This window comes from Callithrix jacchus, chromosome 5 (genome assembly GCF_049354715.1).
Source record: "Callithrix jacchus isolate 240 chromosome 5, calJac240_pri, whole genome shotgun sequence".
Taxonomy (NCBI): domain Eukaryota; kingdom Metazoa; phylum Chordata; class Mammalia; order Primates; family Cebidae; genus Callithrix; species Callithrix jacchus.
The window spans coordinates 101,879,237-101,905,581 of NC_133506.1; the positions used below are offsets into that span (position 1 = coordinate 101,879,237).

Consider the following 26,345-nt stretch of genomic DNA (forward strand, 5'->3'; position numbering starts at 1 on the left):
GAATAAAATTGTCACCAGAGACACATATAATGAATCAATCTGTAATTACGGACAATCAAGAGTTTCTAGAATAGTTTCTAGAATAGGTGGTTTGTGATCAGCAATTACGGGGAGCCAAGGTGAGTTCACCAAAATAAGACATCAAATAGATGCTGCTTGCTAATTAGATAAAATTATGATATTGGTAGATCAGAGGAATGTGGAAGAAATTATATGCTGATTTTAGAAAAATCTTTCATGAAATCTTTGATAAGACAGGAAGATAAAATATGGGCTGGATAATAACATATTTTTCATTAAATGAAAAATCCTTCCCCAAGAATTTTGAACCTATCATTGAAAAAAATAGTTCTCTGGTAGAATACTACAGGGCTTGCTCAATTTAGCACTCTCTTTCTCCAACCTCTGGGTATTCAACATTATTTTTTTATCAGTAACTTGAAAGACAGTACATATCTACTAAATTTGCAAATAACACAATGCTGAGAGAGATATACCATGGGACAAATGACAGAAATAATGTTTAAAATGACTGAGCTAGAACAAATGGATCAAAAGAAGAATATGACATTTAATAGATCTATGTATCTGCATTTAGATTTAAAGCATCAACTAAAAAATGTCAAATACACAATCAGAAAGGAAGGGACATCTATCTCTTCATACAAAAAACATCTGATTTTAATTAACCCCAAGATAATATATGTCAACAGTGGGATGGGACTGCCAAAAAAGTTAATTCATGCCCTAGACAGATGCTGTCCTGATTGTGGAACACAGCTGCTTACAGTTCTGGACTAGTCACACTACAACTGCAACACTGTTTTCTATTCTTGGTGGCACTTTTTAAGAAGTACTGTGAAAACCTAAGGGGCTTTCAGATGAAGACAACCAGGATTGATGAGTTCACTAAACCATCTAATTTAAGAAAAGGCTGAAAGAAATTGGGATGTTCTACCTGGAGAAGAGAAAATTAGGGGAGACATGATGGCCGTCTTCAAATGCCTGAAGGATTGCTATGTTGAAGAGGGAGTAGAATAGTCGTATGTTGTTCTAAAGGGCACAACTAAAACTAAAGAGAGAAAATTATAGGGAAAACATTTAGTTAAAAAAAAAATAAGAGCAAAAGCAAAAACCCTTTCCAATGAGGCAAGCCATCAGCAGATAAACAGCACTCTCTCAGGAAGGCTTGCAGGAAGGCATTCTAACAGGAGGCTACGCCAGATGAATTCTAGAATCTCTTCCAACTCAACAATTCCCAACACCGGAGCACCTGAGTGTTGTTTGGTTTGAACTAGCCTTGCATTTTCCATCAGTCATCGTGAGAGAATCTGTCTATGTTACTACTTTACAAGGTGCTAAAGCACAGAAGCAGAACTTTACCACCAAATGAGTGTGGTGGTCCCTTCAAAGCAGTTACCTGAGATGGCTGCATTCTTATTCCAGAGCTGATAGTGCTCAAAACATTACTGAAACTCTTAGAATGCCTTCAAAATCACTGTTTCTGACTCACAGATGAAATAAACTCACTGTTTCATAGACACATCTACTATACTGCTGGTGGATACAAACTATGATCATTTGATACAGTTAAAGTCTAGCCCTCAGTGAGTGTCCAATGGTGAGCCAAATAACTGACCCATTTCTAACCAAAACTGAACACTTAGCTTGATCATCCATCTTAATCAAGCCCAGCTCCCAATGACTTTTAAATGATTTCAAAAACCTAATTCATCCTTAGACACATACAAATATGACATAAGGTACAAATTAGTATTGAGCTCCTAAATGCTCAAAAAATGCAAAACTGATTTGAACAAAGGTAGCATGATCAGAATAAGAATACAACCTTCCAAGACTATTGCTTTGAGGGAATATATGCATCCTTTTTTTTCTCTTTCTTAAAAGCATATTACTTTATAAGATTACTTCATATTTTTGGTTCAATTATAAAGACCTAAAAAACCAGTACTACAGATCTTTTTCTCTTTTCCATATTCCCTTGAGTTCTTAAAGCTGGTTATTATCCTTATGTTTAGAAATCATGTTCTTTCAAATAAACACTCCAGGTACTTAAAAGTAGATTATAATTATAAGTGGTTTCAAGAATAGAATATTTTTTCAAACCCAAAATACTGTTGGCATTACTATGGTTTTAATGAGATACATTATTTCAATGTAAACTGAGTACAGTATAATATAATATCTTTCATCTGGGATCAGTGTGTCTTTTCCTTACTACAAAAGTCCTAATCTAGTTCTATAACTCACAGCCAAAAGATTTTTATTTCCCTATACATATTATCTTTTAATAGGAAAGATATTTTATCTTCCTTATGAAAAAATCATCCAAAATCTTATTTTATAGTCCTCTAAATATACCTACTAATTTTAAAACATTATTAAGGATACTTCCAAAACTAAACATTGTCATCACAGTGAGAATTTTAGTGGAAGTTAGTTGGGCATCAGTCAGCTTGTCTTTGTAGTGAGTATCTATATCATAAATAGTTATCTGCTTTTTTCTTTCGTATTTTAACAGAATGCCTGGTACCCAGTAAATAAAGTTAAGAACCTGTTAAGAACTGCAGTGAAGATTTTGTTCTTTACAGATTGCAGCAAGTCTGAGTTGAGGAAGTTCTGACAGATGCAAAATGTACACCTGTTGCAGGTGCACATACAGCGTAACCGGGCATGGCTGCGAAAACACACAGAAGGACAGGAGTTGAGTTCTTACAAATATGGCACAAGTCAGGGTGTGCCAACTTAAAAAAAAAGACTTAGGCATAAGCAACACTCTTTGTAGAAAGGAAAAGGACAGTGTGGGGCATGCTAAAGTTGTGCAGAATTCCACATTTACCAAAAACATAACAAACAGTAATAGCTCCCTCCTCCCTCCCTATAGAAAATCTAGAGAAAATTAGCTAATACTTTTGCTTTTCTGGAGGGGGGATGGAATTATTATTACATCAACTTTTGTGGAATAAATATGCACAGCGATAGATGGCACCCTCATCTAAATTAATAAAAAGAAAAACTGAGTAAGCCATAAGCACCCACCAAAAGGACAAAGTTTGCTAGCATTTAAATAACTATTCCCTCCTCCTCCTCCCTCAGCATACACACATGCCTGAAAACCAGGAAGGAGAAGAATGATAAATCATTTGATTCAAAAGACGAGTATATTCAACTCTGAGAGGATATGAACAACGTCTTTAATTCATCAAGCACCCTGGCTCTCAAACGAACTAAACCAAGGTGCTTTATAAATTTCTATTCAAATAAAATATAGGGTTGTTTTCATCTGCTACCCAAACACAGCAGCTAAGTATGACAGTATAAAACTCTGGGTAAGGATGTAAAAATCAACAAAGGATCCAATTGAAATTACATGTGAAATTTAGGGAAACTTTCTGACTCCTTTCTGGTTGAGCAGAGTTGCACTAGTTGATGGAGGCACAGGGAGCAACCCATTTCACCTCGGCTCTAACTATCAAAGTAGGGGGTCTCCAATGACTGAAGTGGTCAGAGCCACTCATTCATACAAAGCCATCACACCACCCATGAAGAGGCAGTGGTGCAGAACCCACTCCGAAGAGCGCCACCTGATGAATCAATGACATCACTTCCTGTAACACCTGAACACTTTTTTATAGGCTTCTCAGTCAAAGGACTGGCCCAATCTGACTTGGCTTAGCTTGTGAGATCTGATGAGACCACAGCACACGGTGGCATGGTTGTGGCGATTAGCAGCATCCCAATAATGCCTAATTCCCAACATGAAGAAAAACAAGAATTAAAAAAAAAAAAAAAAACTTGTATAGGCTCAAGACATTTTTTTTGACTTGTGATGATGAACAAATCACTGTTACTAAGTCACTGCCAGCTGTCATACTGGAATCCATCTGTTATTTTATAAATCAAATCTGATTCTTCAACATACACAAGGCTCTACCCACCAAAAAGGAGAGATGCAAAGTATGCTTAGCAACAGGGAGATGCTTCATGAGAAGTAGTTTGGGATTAACCATATAAACAAGTGTCCATGTATGTACATTTATCATATAACACACGCACACACACATACACACAAAAGAATTACAGTAAAATGTTTTAAAGATGCAGATGTAAAAACATAGTTGCAGTTACTGTAATTACAAGACTAAAGAAGTACATTTATATAGTAAAGGAAGACAACATAATATACAGTTAGGAAGGAAGCCTGACCAAGCAGTGCGTTTCTACATAATTACTAAATGTTAATTATGGCAAGAAAGGAGATTTGGTCATCCTCTAAGAAAATATCAACAAAATCCCACAGAAGTCATAAAGAAAAAGTAACTTACAAAGCAGTTTTTAGAAAGACCCAGATTTTTCTCAAATTCTCTATTCTATCAGTGTGGCCCATGTCTCGGGAGAGTCTGTCTCTGTAATGATCCTCTCTGTAGATAACATACATGAGAGTTTTAAAGCAAAGGTAAAACATAAATAAGGTTTTGCTTATTCTATAATAATAGGAATGACTTGTTTTCGAATACAAATAGAAATCCAAGGATTTGTTGCATCTAAAAAAAAGTATTAAGTAATAGAATAGCAGTAAAGTTAACTCTGACTTTAAAAATCTTTATAAATTAACACCTTTTTGAAAAATGTCAGTCTTGGTTCATAGCAATATTTGATTATTACTCTATTTTACACTGTAGTTTTCTTTTCTTTTTTTTTTCTTTTTTTTTTTTTTGAGACGGAGTTTCGCTGTTGTTACCCAGACTGGAGTGCAATGGCACAATCTTGGCTCACTGCAACCTCCACCTTCTGGGTTCAAGCAATTCTCCTGCCTCAGCCTCCCAAGTAACTGGGACTACAGGCGCGCACCACCATGCCCAGCTAATTTTTGTATTTTTAGTAGAGACGGGGTTTCACCTTGTTGACCAGGATGGTCTCAATCTCTTGACCTCGTGATCCACCCGCCTCAGCCTCCCAAAGTGCTGGGATTATAGGCGTGAGCCACCGCGCCCGGCCTTACACTGTAGTATTCATAAGAAAAATAATTTAGAGACTAACGTAAGAATAAGTAGAATAAGTTAGGAAGTTCTGAGAAACGCACTGCCTGAAAAACTATTTTGTTACAAAACAGAATTTATACAAACATACTACTTGAGGCGAATGCCATTAAAAACCATGCAATTTTAAGGCAGTTAGTAAACTACAGAGATGACCACAGTTATGTGCTTGTGCATATGCATGTATAGATATATAATAAATGTACATGAAATTTATGGCTCATAACACTTAATGTAAAACATTTTTACAATAGAAATTCCAATTACAAATATTCTTTACAGCACTTAAAAAAGACATCCTGAACTCAAACATACCTATAATTTCAACATAAATTAATAAAAGATTTTAGAAAACTTCATATACCCTAGGTCAATAACAGAAAAATATAAAAATGAACTTTCTGTTCATATGGAAATGCCTTATAAGCATAAAAGTACATAATGCCAACCCCATTTTATTTGTAAAACTATTTTTTAATGCTGGGGGGGGGTTGTGTTTTATTGTACTATCCTATTAAGATAGTTACAGCCTGCAAAAAAATATACAAATATTGCCAGAAGCACTGTTTATCTCATTTTATTATGGCATTCAAACCAAACTTGCATTTACTCAAATTTGTACCTTCTCATTACAAAGTATCTTTCTGTTGCTGAACAATTTCTATGTGACAAAGATAATCCCTTCATGGCTAATAATGGCATGCAATGCTATGAACCATGCAACATGAAAATGAAGACAGAGCAAGTACTTACGGATACATGGCCATTGTTGTCAGTTTAACAAAGATATCCTTACTGGGGGCATCAGCAGTATTGCAAGTGAAGGCTTGTGGTGGAGGCATTTTGTGTTTCCTGCAGAAATCAGTAGGTGAAATACTATACTCTTGTTTAACTTCATGCAGGTCTGACTTTGCAGCTATGATTAAGCAGGGTATTCTGCTGTCCATAAAGTGTTGCTATGAAACAAAAAATGAAATCAAAATCTGATAACAAGTTCAAAAATTACTATTTAAATGTGAACCAAAAATCTTCTCTAGATAGACAAAGCAACAATAGTTTCAAAGCAAAAAAAGAAAAATGAACCAAAAGGCAAAGACTGGCAGTAGTCTAGGTGAATCGCATATAATAAGATCCAGACCACTTTTCCAATGCTGATGACAAAACAGACCTACACTGATTCTTTAGATTCACTACAATTTTAAAAAATATATTTAATTAAAAACACACATTAAACATTTTGAAATATAAAGAAATCCACCTAAATTATCATAAAAACTACCTTCATTTTTTCATACCACCTCTAGTGCTTAAGCACATACATTTATATATGTGTTTGTACAGCTGTAGTCATGCTGGTCATAACTACAACTAATTAAAAATGTAATACTGTCTCCTCCATATGCTTCAGAATTCAAAACTATTATGTATGAAGTTACATTTAGTCGTAGTCTGTAGGAGCAACAAACCTTAAAAATCCTGGCACAGTATTCAAAGGATTTGGGGTTACTGACATCATATACCAGGCACACAACATCACAAATGATCTCAGCTTCAGTTAGAAATTCCGATTCTGAGATATCATGCAACTTGTAAAAGAAAAAGATAATGAAAAGTGTAAGTATCATAATACTGATATATTAAGTCATGATAGCTTATTACTTCCTCCCCTGGACTTTCTAACTTAAAAAGTACTAGTTAAGCATAACTTTTCAGGTCATTTTTATAACTGTAGACAAACAAGTATCTTCTGATTCTGTAGATGAAAAACGGTGATTAAAATTCTATGGAAGCTTAGCCAAGTGCAGTGACGTGTGCCTGTAGTCCCAGATACTGGGCAAGCTGAGGTAGAAGAATTGCATGAGCCTGGGAAGCAGAGGTTGTAGTGAGCTGAGATCACGCCACTGTACACTAGCCTGGGTGACAGCAGTGAAACCCTGTTTCAAAGAAACAAAACAAAAGATTCTATGGAACTAGTATTAGTGAGTGACTAATGTCTGGGGGCAGGCCCGCCACATGCATTGTTTACATTCTACAATAAGGAGACAGGCAAGAAAGAGTCAGTCAGTTGCCCAAGGTACACATCTAAGGAATTAGCAAACCAAAATTTAAACTCAGATATGATTCTCAAGTCTATTTTCTTTCTATCATTCTACCATGCCACCTTTTCTCCCCACTAATCAAAAACAAAAAGCAGACGGGCGCGGTGGCTCAAGCCTGTAATCCCAGCACTTTGGGAGGCCGAGGTGGGTGGATCACGAGGTCAAGAGATCGAGACCATCCTGGTCAACATGGTGAAACCCCGTCTCTACTAAAAAAAAATACAAAAAATTAGCTGGGCATGGTGGCGCGTGCCTGTAATCCCAGCTACTCAGGAGGCTGAGGCAGGAGAATTGCCTGAACCCAGGAGGCGGAAGTTGCAGTGAGCCGAGATCGCGCCATTGCACTCCAGCCTAAGAAACAAGAGCGAAAGTCTGCCTCAAAAAAAAAAAAAACAAAAAGCAAATGACTCTTTACAGGAAGGTCATTTTGTTCTGTTTCACTGCCACTCTTCAGTGTTCATTATAAAATTTCTTAAATATCCCATCTATGATATGATAATGATCTCCAACAAAAGTAAATTCAGGGGTGGGCACTATGGCTTACATCTATAATCTCAGCACTTTGGGAGACTGAGGTGGGCAGATCACTTGAGCCCAGGAGTTTCAGACCAGCCTGGGCAACACAGTGAAACCCCGGTCTCTACAAAAAATATAAAAATTAGCCAGGTTTGGTGGCACATGAGTGTAGTCCCAGCTACTCAGAGCCTGGGGTGGGAATATCACTTGAGCCCAGGAGGTGGAAGCTACAGTGAGCTGAGATCACGCCATGGCCCTGCAGCCTAGGCAACAAAGTGAGACACTGTCTCAAAAAAAAAAAAAAAAGAGTAAAAGTCAGTACTGAGTTATATGAGAGCATCTTTGTTGAGAGATGAAAGGGCAAGCGTAGAGTCAGAAGTGACCAATATATTCCAAATAAAACACTGTCACAGCATGCATAGTCAGAGACATAAAAAAAAATATGAATTTGCAAACAATAGTGTAAGGTTAAGAAAACAGAAAAATGAACACTAAACTATATTGACTGATATGTAGAGCTCTACTTATAGAAGAGGTAACAAACGAGGTTTAATATGAAACTAACAAGCTTTTATCATAAAGAGTAAAATATATATGAGGCTGGGCATGGTGACTCATGCCTGTAATACCACCACTTTGGGAAGTTGAGGTGGACGAATCACCTGAGGCCAGGAGTTCGAGACCAGCCTCCCCCAAAAATACAAAATTTAGCCACAGGTGGTGGCGCACGCCTGTAATCTCAGCTACTGGGGAGGCTGAGTGAGGAGAATTACTTGAACCCAGGAGATGGAAGTTGCAGTGAGCTGGTATTGTCCCACGGCACTCCAGTCTGGGCAACAGAGAGAGAGTCTATCTCAAAAAAAAAAAAAAGTAAAACATATATGAAATTTAATGAGATCATCCGGCAACATAAACTATTTCCGAAAAGAAAAGAGAATGAATTTTTTCCAGTGCCTATTACTGGTTAGGAGCGTCTCATATTAGCTGACAATAAGAAATTCAGGCTAGAGAGAGTAAGCCACTTGTCTGAGTTTATGTAACTAACCAATGGTGTGCCAGGATTGAAACTGAAATTTGATTGGCTCCATAGAGAGCATATAACCTCTTTCTACCATATTTCATGGTGTCTTTTCAGCCCTTCTTTCATACTTTTTTATTGTTTGTTTGTTTTTATTGCTCCTTGCAGAGCAGGGCTAACCCATGGGCAATGTGCCTTGAGTGGCCCACACATTTTTCAGGCTAACATATTTGTTAAATATTCCCTTCCCTGCTAATTAAACTTGATTCAGATTATAGATAAACTACCAAGCACTAGTATGGTTTTCATATTAATTTCTAGGCAATAGTACAGAAAATAAATATTTTTTAAATTGAAGTATACAGTCGTAAAAAAGAATGAGTTCATGTCCTTTGCAGGGACATGGATGAAGCTGAAAGCCATCATTCTCAGCAAACTAACACAGGAACAGAAAAGCAAATACTGCATGTTCTCACTCGTAAGTGGGAGTTGAACAATGATGGACACAGGGAGGGGAACAACATATACAAGGGCCTGTCAGGGCTGAGGAGCAAGGGGAGGGAGAGCATTAGAATAAATACCTAATGCATGTGGGGCTTAAAACCTAGATGATGGGTTGACTGGTGCAGCAAATCACCATAGCACATGTATACATATGCAACAAACCTGCATGTGTATCCCAGAACTTAGAGTAAAACTAAAAATATATAGAGAGAGAAGTAAAAAAAGTAAAAGGGGAGTTCATTTTTTTTCAATTTTCTTTCTTTCTTTTTTTTTTTTTGAGATGGAGTCTTGCTCTGTTGACAGGCTGGAGTACAGTGGTGCCATCTCAGCTCACTCAACCTCTGCCTCCCAGGTTCAAGCGATTCTTCTGCCTCAGCCTCCCGGGTAGCTGGGACTACAGGTACATGCCACCATGCCCAGCTAATTTTTGTATTTTTAGTAGAGATGGGGTTTCACTATGTTAGCCAGGCTGGTCTCGAACTCCTGACCTCATGATCCACCTGCCTCGGCCTCCCAAAGCGCTGGGATTATATGGGTAAGCCACTGTGCCCAGATTTTTTTTGTTTTGAGATGGAGTCTTGCTTTGTCGCCCAGGCTGAAGTGCAGTGGCGCGATCTCGGCTCATTGCAATGTCTGCCTCCTGGGTTCAAGCGATTCTCTTGCCTTAGCCTCCCAAGTACTTGGGGTTACAGGCATGTGCCACCACGCCTGGCTAATTGTTGTATTTTTAGTAGAGATGGGGTTTCACTATATTGGCCAGGCTGGTCTTGAACTCTTGACCTCAGGTGATCCACCTGCCTCAGCCTCCCAAAGTGCTGGGATTACAGGCATGAGCCACCAGGCCAGGCTCATTTTTTTCAACTTTCTTATTGTGGTGTAGCTAATATACAATTAAGTGCACCAACAGATGAATTTGTACTTATATCTATACCTGTATAATCATCACATAAATCAAAAGATTTAAAAATTCTAATGAATAAACCAGGAGAAAAAAATAAAATCAAGCTTGGCACGGTAGCACATGCCTGTAGTCCCAGCTACTTGGGAAGCTGAGGTGGGAGGATCCTTTAAGCCCAAGAGCTAGCCAGGGCAATGTAGTGTGACCACATCTCTAAAAAACATTAAATCAAAAAAAAAAAATCACATGCAAGTTCTACATAGAGTCATTCAACTAGAGCCAATTTGTTTTTAAAGGAAAATGTACCCAATAATTAATAATTTTTGTATGCCACAGAATTTCTTACCAACAAGTATTTCTCTTGTCCATATACATAAACAGTGTTAATCGCATAGTAGGATTTATGATCTTCACGAATTTTCTTCTGCCTCTGAAAACAGAACCGAAAATCTCAGTATCTACAGTAGCTAGTTTTCAACAATACACATACACACCTCTGTGTATATGTGTGTGTTATAAATAAATAAAAGGGCATTCTTCCCTATACTGTGTACTATTTATCAGTACAAAGGAGATACTGATTTTGTTTCCTAGTTCTTAGGACCTAAAATAAAAGATGGCATATTTGTTCTACATAAAGTACAAGCAATGGCTAAAAAGGAAGGAAACTATCCGTATTATTCAAAGTATATTCTAGAGCCACCTGCTGGCAATCCTCCTTATAGTATAATTTGATCCGATCTAGAATAATACTCATCTAGAAATATGTTGGCAGGGTGTGGTGGCACATGCCTGTAATCCCAGCCCTTTGGGAGATCAAGGTGGAGGATCACCTGAGCTCAGGAGTTAGAGACCAGCCTGGGCAACATGGCGAAACCCCATCTATACTAAACATACAAAAATTATCCAGGCCTGGTGGTTCACGCCTACAGTCTCAGATCACCTGAGCCCAGGTAGTGAGGCTGCAGTCAAGGCTGCAGTGAGCCATGATCATGTCACTGCACTCCAGGCTAGGCAACAGAGCAAGACCTTGCCTCAAAAAAAAAAAAGAAGAAAGAAGAAAAAAGGAAGAAGAAGGGAGAAGAAGGAAGAAGAAGGGAGAAGAAGGAAGAAGAAGAAGAAGAAGAAGAAGAAGAAGAAGAAGAAGAAGAAGAAGAGAAAAGAAAAGAAAAAAGAAAAGAAAAAAAGAAAGAAAGGAAGGAAGGAAGGAAGGAAGGAAGGAAGGAAGGAAGGAAGGAAGGAAGGAAGGAAGGAAACATGACATGTCAACCTTCTTCTTACTCAAGGGAGTAGTAAGAACTAGATATCAATATTCTTTTTTTGAGATGTAATCTGGTTTCTTTGTCCGGGCTGGAGTGCAGTGGTGCAATCTCGGCTCACTGAAACCTCCGCCTCCTGGGTTCAAGCAATTCTCTGCCTCAGCTTCCCAAGTAGCTGGGATTATAGGCAGCCACCACCACGCCTGGCTAATTTTTGTATTTTAGTAGACATGGGGTTTCACCATCTTGGCCGGGCTGGTCTTGAACTCCTGACCTCGTGATCCATTTCCCTTGGCCTCCCAAAGTGCTGGGATTACAGGTGTGAGCCACCAGGCCCAGCATCAATATTCAATTCAAAATATTTACTGTGCATTTACATCATGCCAAGGACTGCGTTAGTTGCCTTTACATCCACAGTCATTTAATGTCCATTTAAACAGTGATTAAAAAAAGACAAATGAGAGCTAATACCAATAAAACAAAGATAAAGACAGTTAAACAGGATTAATGTTACATTTAGACTGTACTTGGCTAATATATGTAGGCCACTGAGTTCTAATAATTATCTAAAAAGGTCAATGGCTATGAAAACATTATGTAAATTTGTAACTATAAAAATTTATTGGATAAAGTTGAATTTTATGAGAACTCTCACCATTAAGTTTCTTCCAAGAAGAGCCTGAAGAACTCCACTTTTCCCACAGTTTTTCATTCCAATTACATTACATCTGAACACATTTCTTTGAGTTTGTTTTTTCTGCAGGTCTATCTTTTTATCTCTTGTTACTAAAAGGAAAAAAGAACCCCACTAAATATGTACTACTTAGATTCACTGAGCCTCCATTCCACCTTTTGCAAAATAGGGCATTGCTGCTTCTTCCCTTTTTTTTTTTTTTTTTTTTAGAGACAGAGTCTTGCTCTGTTGCTCAGGCTGGAGTGCAATAGCACAATCTTGGCTAACTGCAACCTCCACCTCCTGGATTCAAGCAATTCTCCTGCCTCAGTTTCCTAAGTAGTTGGGATTACAGATGTGCACCATCATACCCAGCTAATTTTTGTATTTTTAGTAGAGACGGGGTTTCACCATGTTGGTCAGGCTGGTCTCAAACTCCTGACCTCATGATCTGCTGCCTCAGCTTCCCAAAGTGCTGGGATTACAGGCATGAGCCACTGCCCCCGGCCACTTATCACTTTTATGAAGTATCTGATCTATAAACAAACACACTGTACAACAGTCAAGCTGTATGTGAATGAAGTGCAGAGAATGCAGAAGGGCCCCACTTAGTGGAAAAAATGCATTTCTGAAAGTTGACTGGAATGTGAATTTCTAGCAACCAAACATTTATTTCATCATAAAATTAGTATATTTTTATAAGGAAAATGTCCTCCAAAGGAATGAAAGTTACTAAGAATATAGCCAAGATTATATTCCATCTAATTTTTTCTGTGATTAAACTATCACATATTATAAACTACAAGATGCTATTTCAAATCTGCACTCTCTTGGAGATGTATCCATAAAAGGGAAAGGGACACACACTTTGGGGTTAGCCAGCCTTTCTAATGTAAACTGTAAAAGAGGCAGGCTAGAAAAAATGCTATGTCTTCAGGAGAGCAGGCATCCTTTCCTGAGGTAAAGAGACCTCCTTAGGCTATACCTGAAGACTGAACTACAACAGACCTCACCAGAGATACTAGTGCTAATAGAAAAAACTGAAAATAATAAAAATACATATTACAGGATAGTTAAATAAGTTATAGAACATCCATAGTGTGACACATTATTTAACATTAAGATACATAAAAGTACCAATTGGGGTATAAGAAACTCTTGAAATGATCAGTTCCTTAACTTGTTATTTCCATACCTATGGTTTACTTCAAGTGGTGCACATTGCTTGGCAAGAATGCCTGGCTTACATTACAAGATCTGTGAAAGATGTATTAATACAGAAAACAGTTAACAGGCATTGTTTTTAATGGTTAAAGAAAATTAAAATGCAAGATCGACTAGTAATAGCTCTTCCTCATTTTCATCAGTGGAGTATCCCCAGGGAGTAGACAAAAAGCAGTCTCTGCTCTTTCTTTTTCATAAACAATAAAATCAAGCACCTCAACACAAAAGAAAATACTAGATGACAAGGAAAACTAATAGAGTATAAATGGAGGACTAATAAAGATGAGTTATTTTTACTCTTTGTTACATTTGAAAGTGGAGTCTTTAAAAAGATCTCTAATCATGAGCTGAATAGTATCTAGATACTTACCTGTAATAGCTGAAGCTTGAGACTCTTGCTCAGTCAATATCGAATAGCCTAGATATCCCAAATACTCCAGGCACCGCTGTACATCTAAATAAGTCGTTAGCCTATGAAAGAGAAGAGTTTAAAATGTGAAGTTCCTAAAAGAATATTTAAGGGAAAAAAAAATCCAACAGATAAAAAAACTTTATGCACCAGACCCAGTCAATTTTTGTCCAGACTACTTTAATTTCCTATGTGCCCAACCATAGTTTTTCCTATACTGCCATTCTTCTTCTTTTTTTTTTTTTTTTTTTCAAAGTTAGGATCTTGCTTTGTCATCCAGGCTAGAGTGCAATGGTGCAAACATGACTCATTGTAGCCTCAACTCCCTGGGTACAAGTGATCTTCCCCCGCAAGTAGCTGGGACTACAGGACATATGCCCCCAAGCCTGGCTAATTTTTTGTATTATTTTAGTAGAGACGAGGTTTCATCATCTTGCCTAGGCTGGTCTTGAACTCCTGAGCTCAAGTGATCCACCCACCTTGGCCTTCCAAAGTGCTAGGATTATAGGTATGAGCCACATTGCCTGGCCTACACTGCCATTCTTAAGGCAGAGAAGAAAGGGAGAAGAATGCAAGAGGGTGAGTAATTTCTCTCTCTACTCCATCTACCCAGAAACAGCAAGACCACAAAGATAAGCGGTGAGTGCTTGATAAAATCTAGATAAGAGTGGGGATATTTTATGTGATATACTTTGTAAGTTAATATAAAGTTAACATATCTTCAAATATTAGCTAGTTGAAGACTTAATAAAACACTTATGAAAAAGTGACAAAGGTGTAAAAATTGTTGAAAGGTATCTGAAATTAGCCTTTGTTACATATTTGAAAAAAGAAAAGATCCTAATGTTGAGTAAGTTAAGGCTAAAGCAATTACGTCACCATGCAAGATCAGAAGATTCCCTTAATACCCTAGGCATAATATCAACTATGCTACAACTAGGTTGTAGACAAATCCTCACAAAATCTTACTAAGAGTTCATTAAAAGGCCAGGCATGGTAGCTCACCCCTGTAATCCTAGCGCTTTGGGAGGCTGAGGCGGGCAGAGCACTCGAGGTCAGGAGTTGGAGACCAGCCTGGCCAACACGGTGAAGCCCTGTCTCTATTAAAAATACAAAAAATTAGCTTGGCATGGTGGCACTTGCCTGTAATCCCAGCTACTCAGGAGGCTGAGGCAGGAGAATGGGTTGAACCCAGGCGGCGGAGTTGCAGTCAGCTGAGACTGTGCCACTGCACTCCAGCCTGGGCAACAAAGTGAGACTCCATCTCAAAAAAAAAAAGAGTTCATTAAAAACAAACAATAACAACAAAACAAGTCTTCAGTGTCAAGTAAAATATGCTTCTCCTCATATTCTGAAAGAGTAAGAATTGTGCAGTAGCAATGACATTTCCAAATCCTTCAATCAAACAAAAAACTACTAAAATTTAGTCGCTTTTCACGTAAGACTTACTACTTTTTCCCTGTATACCATCCAAAAGAAAATAATCCCTTCCTGATCAATTTACAGAACATTTATAGTTGATCTTAGAGATATCAGCAGCTAATCTTGCTTAGAGGCAATTATGATTGAAGCATTTTATAAGACCTCACAAGCTTACAAAGTGACAAATGTAATATGCCATAATTTTAAACTATTTGTAACTCTAGAGGAAAGAGGTGAGCTCTATACTCACGTCCACTGAGAAAGGAATCCCTGGTAGGTGATCCAGCCCCTTTCATTGGTACAAACTGTGTTATTCACATCTGGCCCCCAGGGTATGTAAGGGAAAACTTTAAATAAATCTTTAAGCTCATCAGGTGACAAAGCACAGTCTCTATCCTGAAGATACACAAAGATACACAATGTTTGGATATCTAGGAGAATAATTCCCAACACAAAAGCCCCCTAATGTAGTAAAGCTATGCTTTTAAAAACTACTTAACAAATGAAAAGAAATTTTACATTTTATCAAGAAAATTCCTCACATGTATATAACAAAACCTGTAAGAGAGTCTATTAGAAATTAGACATTTTCATCTTGAGAAAACAACAAACAACAAAGGTAAACAGCAGAAAACATTTTTGCGAATTTAACATAGAGAGGTTAAGCAGTTTTTGGTATGTGACGTACACATCCCATAGCTCAGGGAACAGTTACATAATTCACAGAAAAATATTTTGCTATGGTTTATGGAAAATTACAGCTAAAAGCTTACCAAATCATGCTTGTCAAAGGTGCTTTGGAGAAACAAATATGCATGATGATTTAATTCAGTAGTGCAATCAGGAGGTATCTTTAGCCTGTTGAAAAAATTCAAGAGTAAAATAAATCATTAATCAAATTTTAAAATTTAAGAAATGAATATAAAATCGCAACAAGTCTTTTGTGAAGTAACACCATTTTACAAGAATATCTTCACTTGGTATCATTTAGACTTTCCCAAGGAAACTCTCTGGAGTGATTTTGGCATTCCAAAATAAAAACATTTTCTTTTTTTCTCTTGTTAAAATTCAGACAGGGTCTCACCCTGTCACCCAGGCTACAGTACAGTGGCATGATCATAGCTCACTGCAGTCTCAACCTCCCAGGCTCAATCGATCTGCCCATCTCAGCTTCTTGAGGAGCTGGGACACTACCATGCTTGGCTAATTTTTGTATTTTTGGTAGAGATGGGGTCTCACCATGTTGCCCAGGCTGGCTCAAACTCCTGGGCTCAAGCAATCCACCCACCTTGGCCTCCCAAAGTGTTGGGGTTACAGGAATGAGCCACTGCACCAGGCCCATTTTCTTAAATATCAGAAGGACAAGTTAATATAAAAAATTTACAAATAATATTGATTTACCTGTCATGGGTTTGCTCTTCCTACAAACAAATTTTAAGTCATACTTATGAGCTTCATATTAATTCCAATATGTAATGATTTGAAAATTATGTAAAGATAAGTTATTTCTACCTGATCTGACCTTTTTTACCCAACCCAAATTCAGTTTAACAAACATTAACCCCTACACTTTCTCTCCCGCCCTTCCTTTTCCCTCCCTTTCACTCCTAAAAATACAAATAAAAAAATAAAAATAAATAAACATTAACCAAATGCACTGAGTGCTGGGCATGATGACTCATGCCAGTAATCCCAGCACTTTGGGAGGCTGAGGCAGGAGGATCACTTGAGCTCAAGAATTCAAGAACAGCCTGGGCAACAAAGTAAAATCCATCTCTACAATTTTTTTTTTTTTGAGACAGTCTTGCACCCAGGCTGTAGTGCAATGGTGCACTCTTGGCTCACTGCAATCTCCACCTCCTAGGTTCAAGCAATTCTCCTGACTCAGCCTCCTGAATAGCTGGGACTACAGGCATGCGCCACCATGCCCATCTAATTTTTCTGTATTTTTAGTAGGGATAGGGTTTCACCATGTTGGCCAGGATGGTCTCGATCTCCTGACCTCATGATCAGCCTGCTTCAGCCTCCCAAAGTGCTGGGATCATAGGCGTGAGCCACTGTACCCGGCCCTACAAAAAATTTTAAAAATTAGCCAGGCATGGTAGCACACACCTGTAGTCCCAGCTACTGGTAAAGCTGAGGCAGAGGGTTAAATTAAGCCCAGGAGGTTAAGGATGCAGTGAGCTGTGTTTGCACCACCGTACTCCAGCCTGGGTGACACAGTAAGACCCTGTCTCAAACAAACAAACAAAAAACAAATGTACTGGCCAGGCTTGGTGGCTCATGCCTGTAATCCCAGCACTTTGGGAGGCCATGGTGTGTGGATCATTTGAGATCAGGAGTTTGAGACCAGTCTCCAACATGGTGAAACCCCGTCTCTACTTAAAATACAAAAATTAGCTGGGGATATGGTGGCATGCACCTGTAATCCCAGCTACTTGGGAGTCTGAGGCAGGAGAATTGCTTGAACACAGGAGGTGGATGTTGCAGTGAGCCAAGATTACATCACTGCACTCCAGCCTGGGTGACAGAGTGACACTCCATTAAAAAAAAAGGTACTGAGCTAGGTACTAGGGAGGCAAAAACAAGCCAGGCTCACCACTTCCAAGGAACCACAAACAAGTGGGAGGTGTATCACAAAGACAATTCAATAGAATGAGGCAGGTGCTAAGTATGTATAAGCCAAGGATGCTGGGTCACATCCTTGTCACACGAAAGGGAGCATCTCTGTCCTGGGGACTGGAAAAACCTCAACACTGCTGCTGAGAAACACTGTCACCTGAATTAAGACTTGAAGGATGTGGCATTAATTAGGTTGGGGTGAAAGGGAAGAGGTGAAAATAGCATGGGCAAAAGACTGGTGTAGAAAACAACATATGCTTGATGGACTACAAATAGTTTGGTATTGACTTCCAGAATGAAGGCAGGAAGTGTACATGAGCAGAACAGATCATGAATGACCCTAAACCATATTAAGAAGCTTGGCTTTTACTCCGGGTGTGATGGCTAACGCTTGTAATGCCAGCATTTTAGGAGGTCGAGGCAGGAGGTATTTCTTGAGCCTGGGAGTTAGAAACCAGCCTGAGCAACACAGGGAGACCTCCTCTCTACAAAAAATTTAAAAATTATCTGGGAATAGTGGCCATATGCCTGTAGTCCCAGCTACTTGGCAGGCTGAAGTGGGATAGTCGCTTGAGCCCAGGAGGCTGGGGCTGCAGTAAGCTGTGATAATGTCACATCATTGCATTCTAGCCTGAATGACAGACAGGCAAGATCTTGTCTCAAAAAAAGAAAAAACAAAAGGCTGGGCATGGTGGCTCACACCTGTAATCCCAACACTTTGGGAGGCTGAGGCGGGCGAATCACTTGAGGTCAGGAGTTCAAGACCAGCCTGGCCAACATGGTGAAACCCCATCTCTACTAAAAATACAAAAATTAGCCAGGTGTGGTGGCAGGTGCCTGTAATCCCAGCTATTCGGGAGGCTGAGGCAGGAGAATGGCTTGAACCTGGGAAGTTACAGTGAGCCGAGATCACGCCATTGCACTCCAGCCTGGTGGGCAAGCACAAGACTGAGTCTTAAAAATAAAAAAAAGGGCAGGAGCTTGGGTTTTATCCTGTCTTGAAGGGAAGTGACAGAGCCAAATTTGTATTTATTTATCCACTAATCTAGTAGCAATGTGAGAGAGAGAGGTAGAGGGTTTCTTAAGGATAGAGAGATTAATGTAGTAGCTCCAGGGAACTATTTTGCAGAATATTAAAGGCAAAGAGGATTTTAAAAAAAAACTGAAAGAGATGATTAGTGTAAGCCACAATGCCATAAGACATGGAATTTCCTAACTGTCATACTCAAGAAAGCAATAAGCAACCTCCCAGAGAATTTATCTATTCACATAAATGACACAGAAAAGAAAACCTAATGAGAGTCCTAAAACAAATTAATTCATCAGTATGTATTTATTGAAAATCCAGAAAATTAACTTGAGTCACAATTTAGTAACTTAGTCAAAGGAAGTTTCCATTTAGAACTGATTAATGGACTAAGAATTTAATAAGAAAAAAACTTTGCTTCCTCAATAATGGAGAAGTAAAAACAACCGTCTTTGTAAATCACTACAGAGCTAGCTGGAGGTGCTATGCTAAAATAAAAGGGCACCATAAAGATAATGTGCCAAAGAAAAAGTGAAGAAGAATGATTAGATTCTGAGGCCAGATCCCAGGAAGTCATCATCCCTGAAAATCTCACTTCCCTGGGGTATAAAAGAGGGATCCTACAACAAGGCAGTCTCGTTTGGGGATGGCACTGGGTCCATTTGTAAACAAATAGAACGTAAACACAGAATTATCAAAGGAAAATAACCAGCCAGGCATGGTGGCTCATGCCTATAATCCCAGCACCTTGGGAGTCTGAGGCAAGAGGATCATTTAAGGCCAGAGTTCCAGATCAGCCTAAGAAACATAGTGAGACCCCCTTTTCTACCAAAAAAGAGGAAGGAAGGAAGGAAGGAAGGAAGGAAGGAAGGAAGGAAGGGAGGGAGGGAGGGAGGGAGGGAGGGAGGGGAGGGAGGCAGGGAGGGGAGGGAGGGAAGGGAGGGAGGGAAGGGAGGGAGGGAGGGGAGGGAGGGAGGGAGGGAGGGAGGGAAGAGAGAGAGAGAAAGAAAGAAAACAAACAAACAAACAAATAAATGAAAGCCAAGCATGGTGGTGCACACCTACAGTCCAAGCTATTTGGGAAGCTGAAGTGGGAGGATTGCTTGAGCCATAGAGTTCGAGGTTTTAGTGAGCTAGCCAAAGTGAGACCTTTTCTCTTAAAAAAAAAAAAAACCACAAATAGACCAGTCACTTAAGAAAATACCTACTTCAACTTAAGCTAAGAACAAGCTATAAAACTAAGGGAGAAGAACATTGTAAGAAAAAAGTTAACCAACATATTTCTGAGATGCCTTGATTCCCAAAACAAGTTTATCTAGCATCTTGTTTTTCCCTTTCTCAGCAAAATGAACCAAAAAGGTACTTGCAGTCTTCACAAGAAGAGGAAAAGTTTGAGCCATGAGGGAATCAGTAGTTCTCAACTGGGGATGATTTTGCTTCAGAGGGCACATTTGGCAATTTCTGAACAGTTTTGGTTGTCACAAATGGAGGTGTCACTGACATCAATTGACTTGGTAAACATCCTATACTGCATAGAACACCCACAATAAAAAACTGTCTGGTCCAAAATGTCAATAGTGCCGAGGTTGAGAAATCCTGCTATAAGTCTCTGCTATAATCTAAATTATCCCCAAGCAGCCTGAGGCCCACCTCCCCATCTGCTGAATAAGCCTTAAAAATATTTAGCAAGTTGTCTGGGCATGGTGGCTCACACCTGTAATCCAAGCACTTTGGAGGCCAAGGCGGGCGGATCACCTGAGTTCGGGAGTTCAAGACCAGCCTGACCAACACAGTGAAACCCCATCTTTAAAAAATATATATATATTTAGCAAGTAAAATCAATTAGAAGACCAAAGGTGACTGGGCATGGCTCAAAGTCTGTAATCACAGCAATTTAGAAGGCTGAGGTGGGAGGATCGCTTGAACCCAAGAGTTCAAGACCAGCCTGGGCAACATAGTGAGGCTCTGTCTCAATAAAAAATTTTAAAAAGGAAAAAACCAAAGGTACATACAGGGGGAACAAATATTCAGGTGTCAAATCCAGATCATCATCATAACCAAATCGTCGAAGCACAGTCCAAGTAGTTTCGTGTCTCCCTCTCTGGATAAAAAGTGTGTGTAAAAAGAGAAAACCTGAAATAAAGTAAATTAGTAAATAAAGGATACAGAGTCACATAGGAGAAAAGCATGTAATATAATGGCAAGAACTTGATTCATGAACATATGGATGCTAGTTTTGCATAGTAAAGCTCGAAGCAAAACAAAATTCACAAGTATCTCAATGAAACAGCTGATTTCTGAGTTGTTTCACATACACACCCAGCTCAGTAAGAGAGAGCACTGGAGGAAATGACCAACTGTACATCTCAAGAAATAAACTGACATGCACAAAGTTATACGAGAATAGTGTTTTACAGATCTTTGAGCTTATTTCTGTAATGGAAAATTCTGATTTTCAATTTCATTAACTTCACTGTGCCTCTATAATATATTCTCCAGGGAACATTCTAGCTGGTTAATTGACTCATAGAAAAAATTCCCTAAAAATAATGACTATTTAAAGGCTGCTTATGAGTAGGAAGAATTTTAAGATATATTTGTTTGTTCCAGATATCTCTTTCCCTCAGGTGGACCTCTGTATCCTTGCGATCCAACCAATTTTGCTACCTCTAATTTATACTGGCAATCAAGATGATAATCCCCAACAATGGCCTGTCCCTTCCAACTCTTAAATACCCAAATCAGACTTTAGGCATACTATTAAATAGTAACATTTGCTTAAAGTATAAATAATGCAATAAAAACCTTTACCTTTTGCCAAATTTTGAAAATATTAGGTTTCAAAAGGGGGAAAAATACCATCCACCCACCTTTCAGGGTCAACCCACTGTCAGCCACACCATCGCTTATATGTTTTCTGACTACATTCTTGACATCTTCCAGAGCTTGAGGAGCTAACGGAGTGTTGAAACAAATCCTCTAGCAAAACACATAAAAATATATTTTAAAACAAACCAGCATTAAAACCACAAATAATATAAAATGATAATCTACAAAGCAACATTAAATCCAAGAGTTGCAACCAATGAAACATACTACATTAGGAATGGTCTCCACTTTGTATTATTTAAGTAAAAAACATGTCATACTTAGAGAGAAAGAAACATTCCCAATTCCTTCCATCCTGTTTCTAAAACACAGGGCTCTTTGTATAGCTTTGTTATTCAAAACGAACAAAGCAAAATGATTCAGAGTTCAGACTTCAAGTCATCCTTAACACGCCCACTTTATACCATGAAATGAAGCTATCAAAATCCCCTCAATTCCTGGCATGAGAGAGTTTTACAGCCTAAGTAAAGGCTTATATAGGTAGATGTGAAAGATAGTTTTATGTGAAGGAAACTTGTAACACATTATTCTTGTTGTTTAAACTAATATATTTTTATAGCTTTTATCAGCAAAAAAAAAAGATACGCAAATGTCTGAAATAAAGGACCATACCTGAAAGAAGTTGAGTTCAGCATCATTGAGAGTACCATCATTATCTTGATCAGATATCTTAAATATACGAGTAAGGGCTTTTATACAGGCTGGTTTCATCTGTAAATCATGGAAAAAAGAAATAATTGTTTTAATGAAAATAGGATTTTAAACTGTGATTTTCTTTCTTTCCTTTTTTTTGAGACAGTTTTGCTCTTGTTGCCCAGGCTGGAGTGCAATGGTGCGATCTCAGCTCACCACAACCTCCGTCTCCTGGGTTCAGGCAATTTTCCTGCCTCAGCTTCCTGAGTAGCTGGGATTACAGGCACGTGCCACCATGCCCAGCTAATTTTTTGTATTTTTAGTAGAGACGGGGTTTCACCATGTTAACCAGGATGGTTTCAATCTCTTGACCTCATGATCCACCCACCTCGGCCTCCCAAAATGCTGGGATTACAGGTGTGAGCCACTATGTCCGGCCCTTAAACTGTGATTTTCATAAGCAACGCTGAGAATAATTCTGTTTTTACATAATATCAAATACAACCAACATGAAAAAATGAATTAAAGCAAAGCCATTTACTTTTATATGCAAGCCTTTTTAAGTAAATGAGGTAATATTTGCTGAGACTCGTATTTGGAATGGTTAAGCTCTCCCCTTATGACAATAAATCCTCTAAGAAGAGGCAAAAGAGAAGTTATTCTTTAGGAGGGATTCATTCTTCTAGTCACATTTTTTAAAAAAAACCATTTTTTAATGTGTATCTTCCCTCAGTCCACAGAGAATCTGAAATCTACTAAGGACTTTCCCCCAACTTCTGATTTCTGACCATCGGCCATCTGGCAGCAGAATGAGATATGTTTTATGTTAAAGCTGGGAAATAAAATACACTTATTCACAAACAAGTGGCAAAATATCACTGGTTAATAAGTGTAAAAAATTTTACTAACTTCCTAGTATAAGAATTATTCATACTTTAAAAAGATTTTGTTGTATGATTGAAGAAAAAGAAAAGAAAAAAAAGAACTTTGCCTTTTGTGACTCTAAAACTTTTATGACTAATGCTGCTGGAAATATATTTTGACAACTTCCTTAATTTTTGTTTTATGATTCATCATGGATAGAATATGTGACTAATTTAAAATAAGGCCCACATACTTATACACTGTATAAACACTATAGGGTAATCACTGCCAACAATTTTGATAAAACTTCAAGGAGATCTTTAAACTTTGTCTAAGCTTGGAGATAGATCTCTTACAGTTCTACCTAGATGAGAGAGATGAGATGTCAAGGTGAGGAAATACAAACATATTAGCTTACAAAATGGTAATGATGACAGCTTTGATCATGCTCTCAAACTCAAATGCAGAAAAGAAATTCTTTAAAAACTAGGAAAGAAAATAATTATCTTCCAAACATACACAGATAACCTCTTCTTGTTTTAAATGAGGTCTCTGGGAGAGTAATTTGATATAGTGAGAAAACGATCAAACTTAAGATACAAAGAGATTAGAAAGAAATGAGAGAAAGAAGTCAAACATCTGGAAACCATTTGAGCCTGGGTGTGGTGGCTCACACCTGTAATCCCCGCACTGGGAGGCTGAGGAGTGCAGATCACCTGAGGTCAGGAGTTCGAGACCAGCCTGGCCAACATGGGGAAACTGTCTTTACTAAAAATACAAAAATTAGCCAGGTGTGGTGGAAAATCCATTTTTTTTCTTTTCATGTTTTGGCATGATGGGTATGCAGTGAATATAAAAGGTCATGGTACGGTGATATACTAGTACTTGAAATGCTGTCAAGTGTGTCAGTGCAATTAGTAGTGCACTCAGTAGCAGTGAAAAGAGAGGAGAGTAGCACATATAAGCTCTATTGAAATTTTACCTCTCATGCGGGTCCACCTAAGAACTGAGTAATAGATGGTGGTAGATATTTTACTCTTGTGGGATGGTGGAACGGATGAGGGATTAACAGATTAGCAGAACTAATAATAGGCCTAAGAACAAAGTAGCTATTAAAAAATTGAGAACAAACTAATAGAGGGGATTAAGTTAGGCTAAGGCCTCAGAGGTAAATCCCTGTAACAGTTCCCATAGTATTAAGACTGTTTTCCAAATTTCCTTGATCATAAAATACAACAGCTAGCTGAATCCGAATAGAATCTATATTTTTAACCAGTAACACCCAGTGACAATTATGATGAGGCAAGTTTGGGAAATAGTGGATTAAGAGTAAATTAGAAAGAAGAATCCTAACTAAGGAGAAGTAAACCAGCAACAAGAGTAAACTAGCATCAGAGTAAGGGATAGCTCAAATTAATTATTTATACCAGGAGTTGGCATTTTTTCTGCAAAGGGCCACATTGCAATTATTTTAGGTTTTGAGACCAACAGGCAAAATCAAGCATGTCATGTAGGTACTTACGGGTAAGAAAGAAATCAAACTTCCACAAAGCTTTTATTGACAAAACTAAAAATATAGCTGAGTACAGTTTTGCAATACAGATTTATTAATAAGAAGAAGGAAATTCCTTTTGGAAGGAAAAGGAACTTTGCTTTGTTGGGGTTCAAAGTTAGTGTTGTCCACCAGGAAAATTAATTGCAAATGTTTATATGTTAATGCTGTAATTAATTGCAAATGTTTATATTCTAATATGTAATGAGATTTTACACGTCTCATCTTTCAAAGTGTCTTTTTGTGCAAATATATACTGCCAATACTGGTACATATCCACAAACCTTTGATTTTAATAGAGCACAAGGTATTTATAAAATTATATTTGGTTCTTTTCTTGATGTTTGCCTTTTAGCATGTCATTACACTGCAGATTAATCAATTCCAATTGAAGGTTAATGGAAACACAACTGCATAATTAAATGGATTATGAAATATGGAAATTTCCTTTGCATTTGCATCAAGGTCTAAAAAAATGATGCTGGAGCTGTAATTTGAGCCTGGAAAATTTATCTGCTTTCCCATCTAAAAATCCACTTTTTTCTTTTCATGTTTTGGCATGATGGGTATGCAGTGAATATAAATAAAAGGTCATGGTATGGTGATAGACATAGTACTTGAAATGCCGTCAAGTGTGTCAGTGCAATTAGTAGTACACTCAGCAGCAGTGAAAAGAGATGAGAGTAGCACATATAAGCTCTTGTGAAACTACTAAACTCTGCCTTTGTAGCATGCCAACAGCCAACAGATAACATAAAAGAATGAGCGTGGTGGCTGGGTGTACACCTGTACACCCAGCTCACGCTTGTAATCCCAGCAATTTGGGAGGCCAAGGCAGGCGGATCACCTGAGGTTGGGAGTTTAAGACCCCTAATGAACATGGAGAAACTTCATCTCTACTAAAAATACAAAACACTTAGCCAGGCATGGTACATGACTGTAAACCCAGCTACTCAGGAGGCTGAGGCAGCAGAAGCGCTTGAACCCGGGAGATGGAGGTTGTGGTAAGCTGAGATAGCGTCATTGTACTCCAGCCTGGGCAACAAGAGTGAAACTCCGTCTCCAAAAAAAAAGAATGAGTATGGCTATGTTACAATAAAACTTTATCTTTATGAAATGATAAGATTTGATGTAATATAATTTTCACCTATCACTAAATATTATTTTTTATTTTTTTCAATCATTTAAAAACATATGGCCAGGCATGATGGCTCACACCTGTAATCCCAGAACTTTGGGAGGCCAAGGCAGGCAGATCACCTGAGATCAGGAGTTCAAGACTAGCCTGGCCAACATGATGAAACTCCGTCTCTACCAAAAATACAAAAATCAGCCAGACGTAGTGGCACATGCATGTAGTTCCAGCTACTTCGGATGCTGAGGCAGGAGAATCGCTTGAACCCAATGAGCTGAGATCGCCGCACTGCACTCCAACCTGGGCAACAGGAATGAATGAATGAATAAAAATATGTTTCCTTAGCATACAGACTGTGTGAAAACAGGTGGTACGCCAAATATGGCCTATGAGTCAGTTTGCTCACCACTCACTTATACTATAAGCTTTTCCTGAAAGATATCTGCCAACTCCTTATTCTTAAAAACAATACCTCTCCTGATAAAGAAAACCCAAACGACCGCCTCAAGCTATGTGTGGTGGCACACACTTGTAATCCCAG

General features: G+C 38.4%; 1 protein-coding gene across 28 annotated transcripts in view; it reads right to left on the bottom strand.

The window, feature by feature from the left end:
• Window positions 1-26,345, bottom strand: part of RHOT1 (ras homolog family member T1) — a 72,084-nt gene that overhangs the window by 13,925 nt on the left and 31,814 nt on the right. For 8 of the 28 annotated variants that reach the window (XM_035300857.3, XM_078373870.1, XM_078373872.1 and 5 more), the window contains 11 exons: window positions 22,233-22,331; window positions 21,602-21,710; window positions 20,744-20,864; window positions 15,856-15,940; window positions 15,333-15,478; window positions 13,622-13,722; window positions 12,010-12,140; window positions 10,442-10,525; window positions 6,527-6,646; window positions 5,814-6,016; window positions 2,576-2,698 (listed from right to left, as the gene is read on the bottom strand). In XM_035300857.3, the coding sequence (XP_035156748.1) occupies window positions 2,576-2,698; window positions 5,814-6,016; window positions 6,527-6,646; window positions 10,442-10,525; window positions 12,010-12,140; window positions 13,622-13,722; window positions 15,333-15,478; window positions 15,856-15,940; window positions 20,744-20,864; window positions 21,602-21,710; window positions 22,233-22,331 (1,322 nt within the window). Of the gene's footprint in view, window positions 1-958; window positions 1,073-2,575; window positions 2,699-4,346; window positions 4,443-5,813; window positions 6,017-6,526; window positions 6,647-10,441; window positions 10,526-12,009; window positions 12,141-13,621; window positions 13,723-15,332; window positions 15,479-15,855; window positions 15,941-20,743; window positions 20,865-21,601; window positions 21,711-22,232; window positions 22,332-26,345 lie in introns of all 28 variants that reach the window. The other 20 variants (XM_078373871.1, XM_035300856.3, XM_078373864.1 and 17 more) reach the window with 5 other exon arrangements.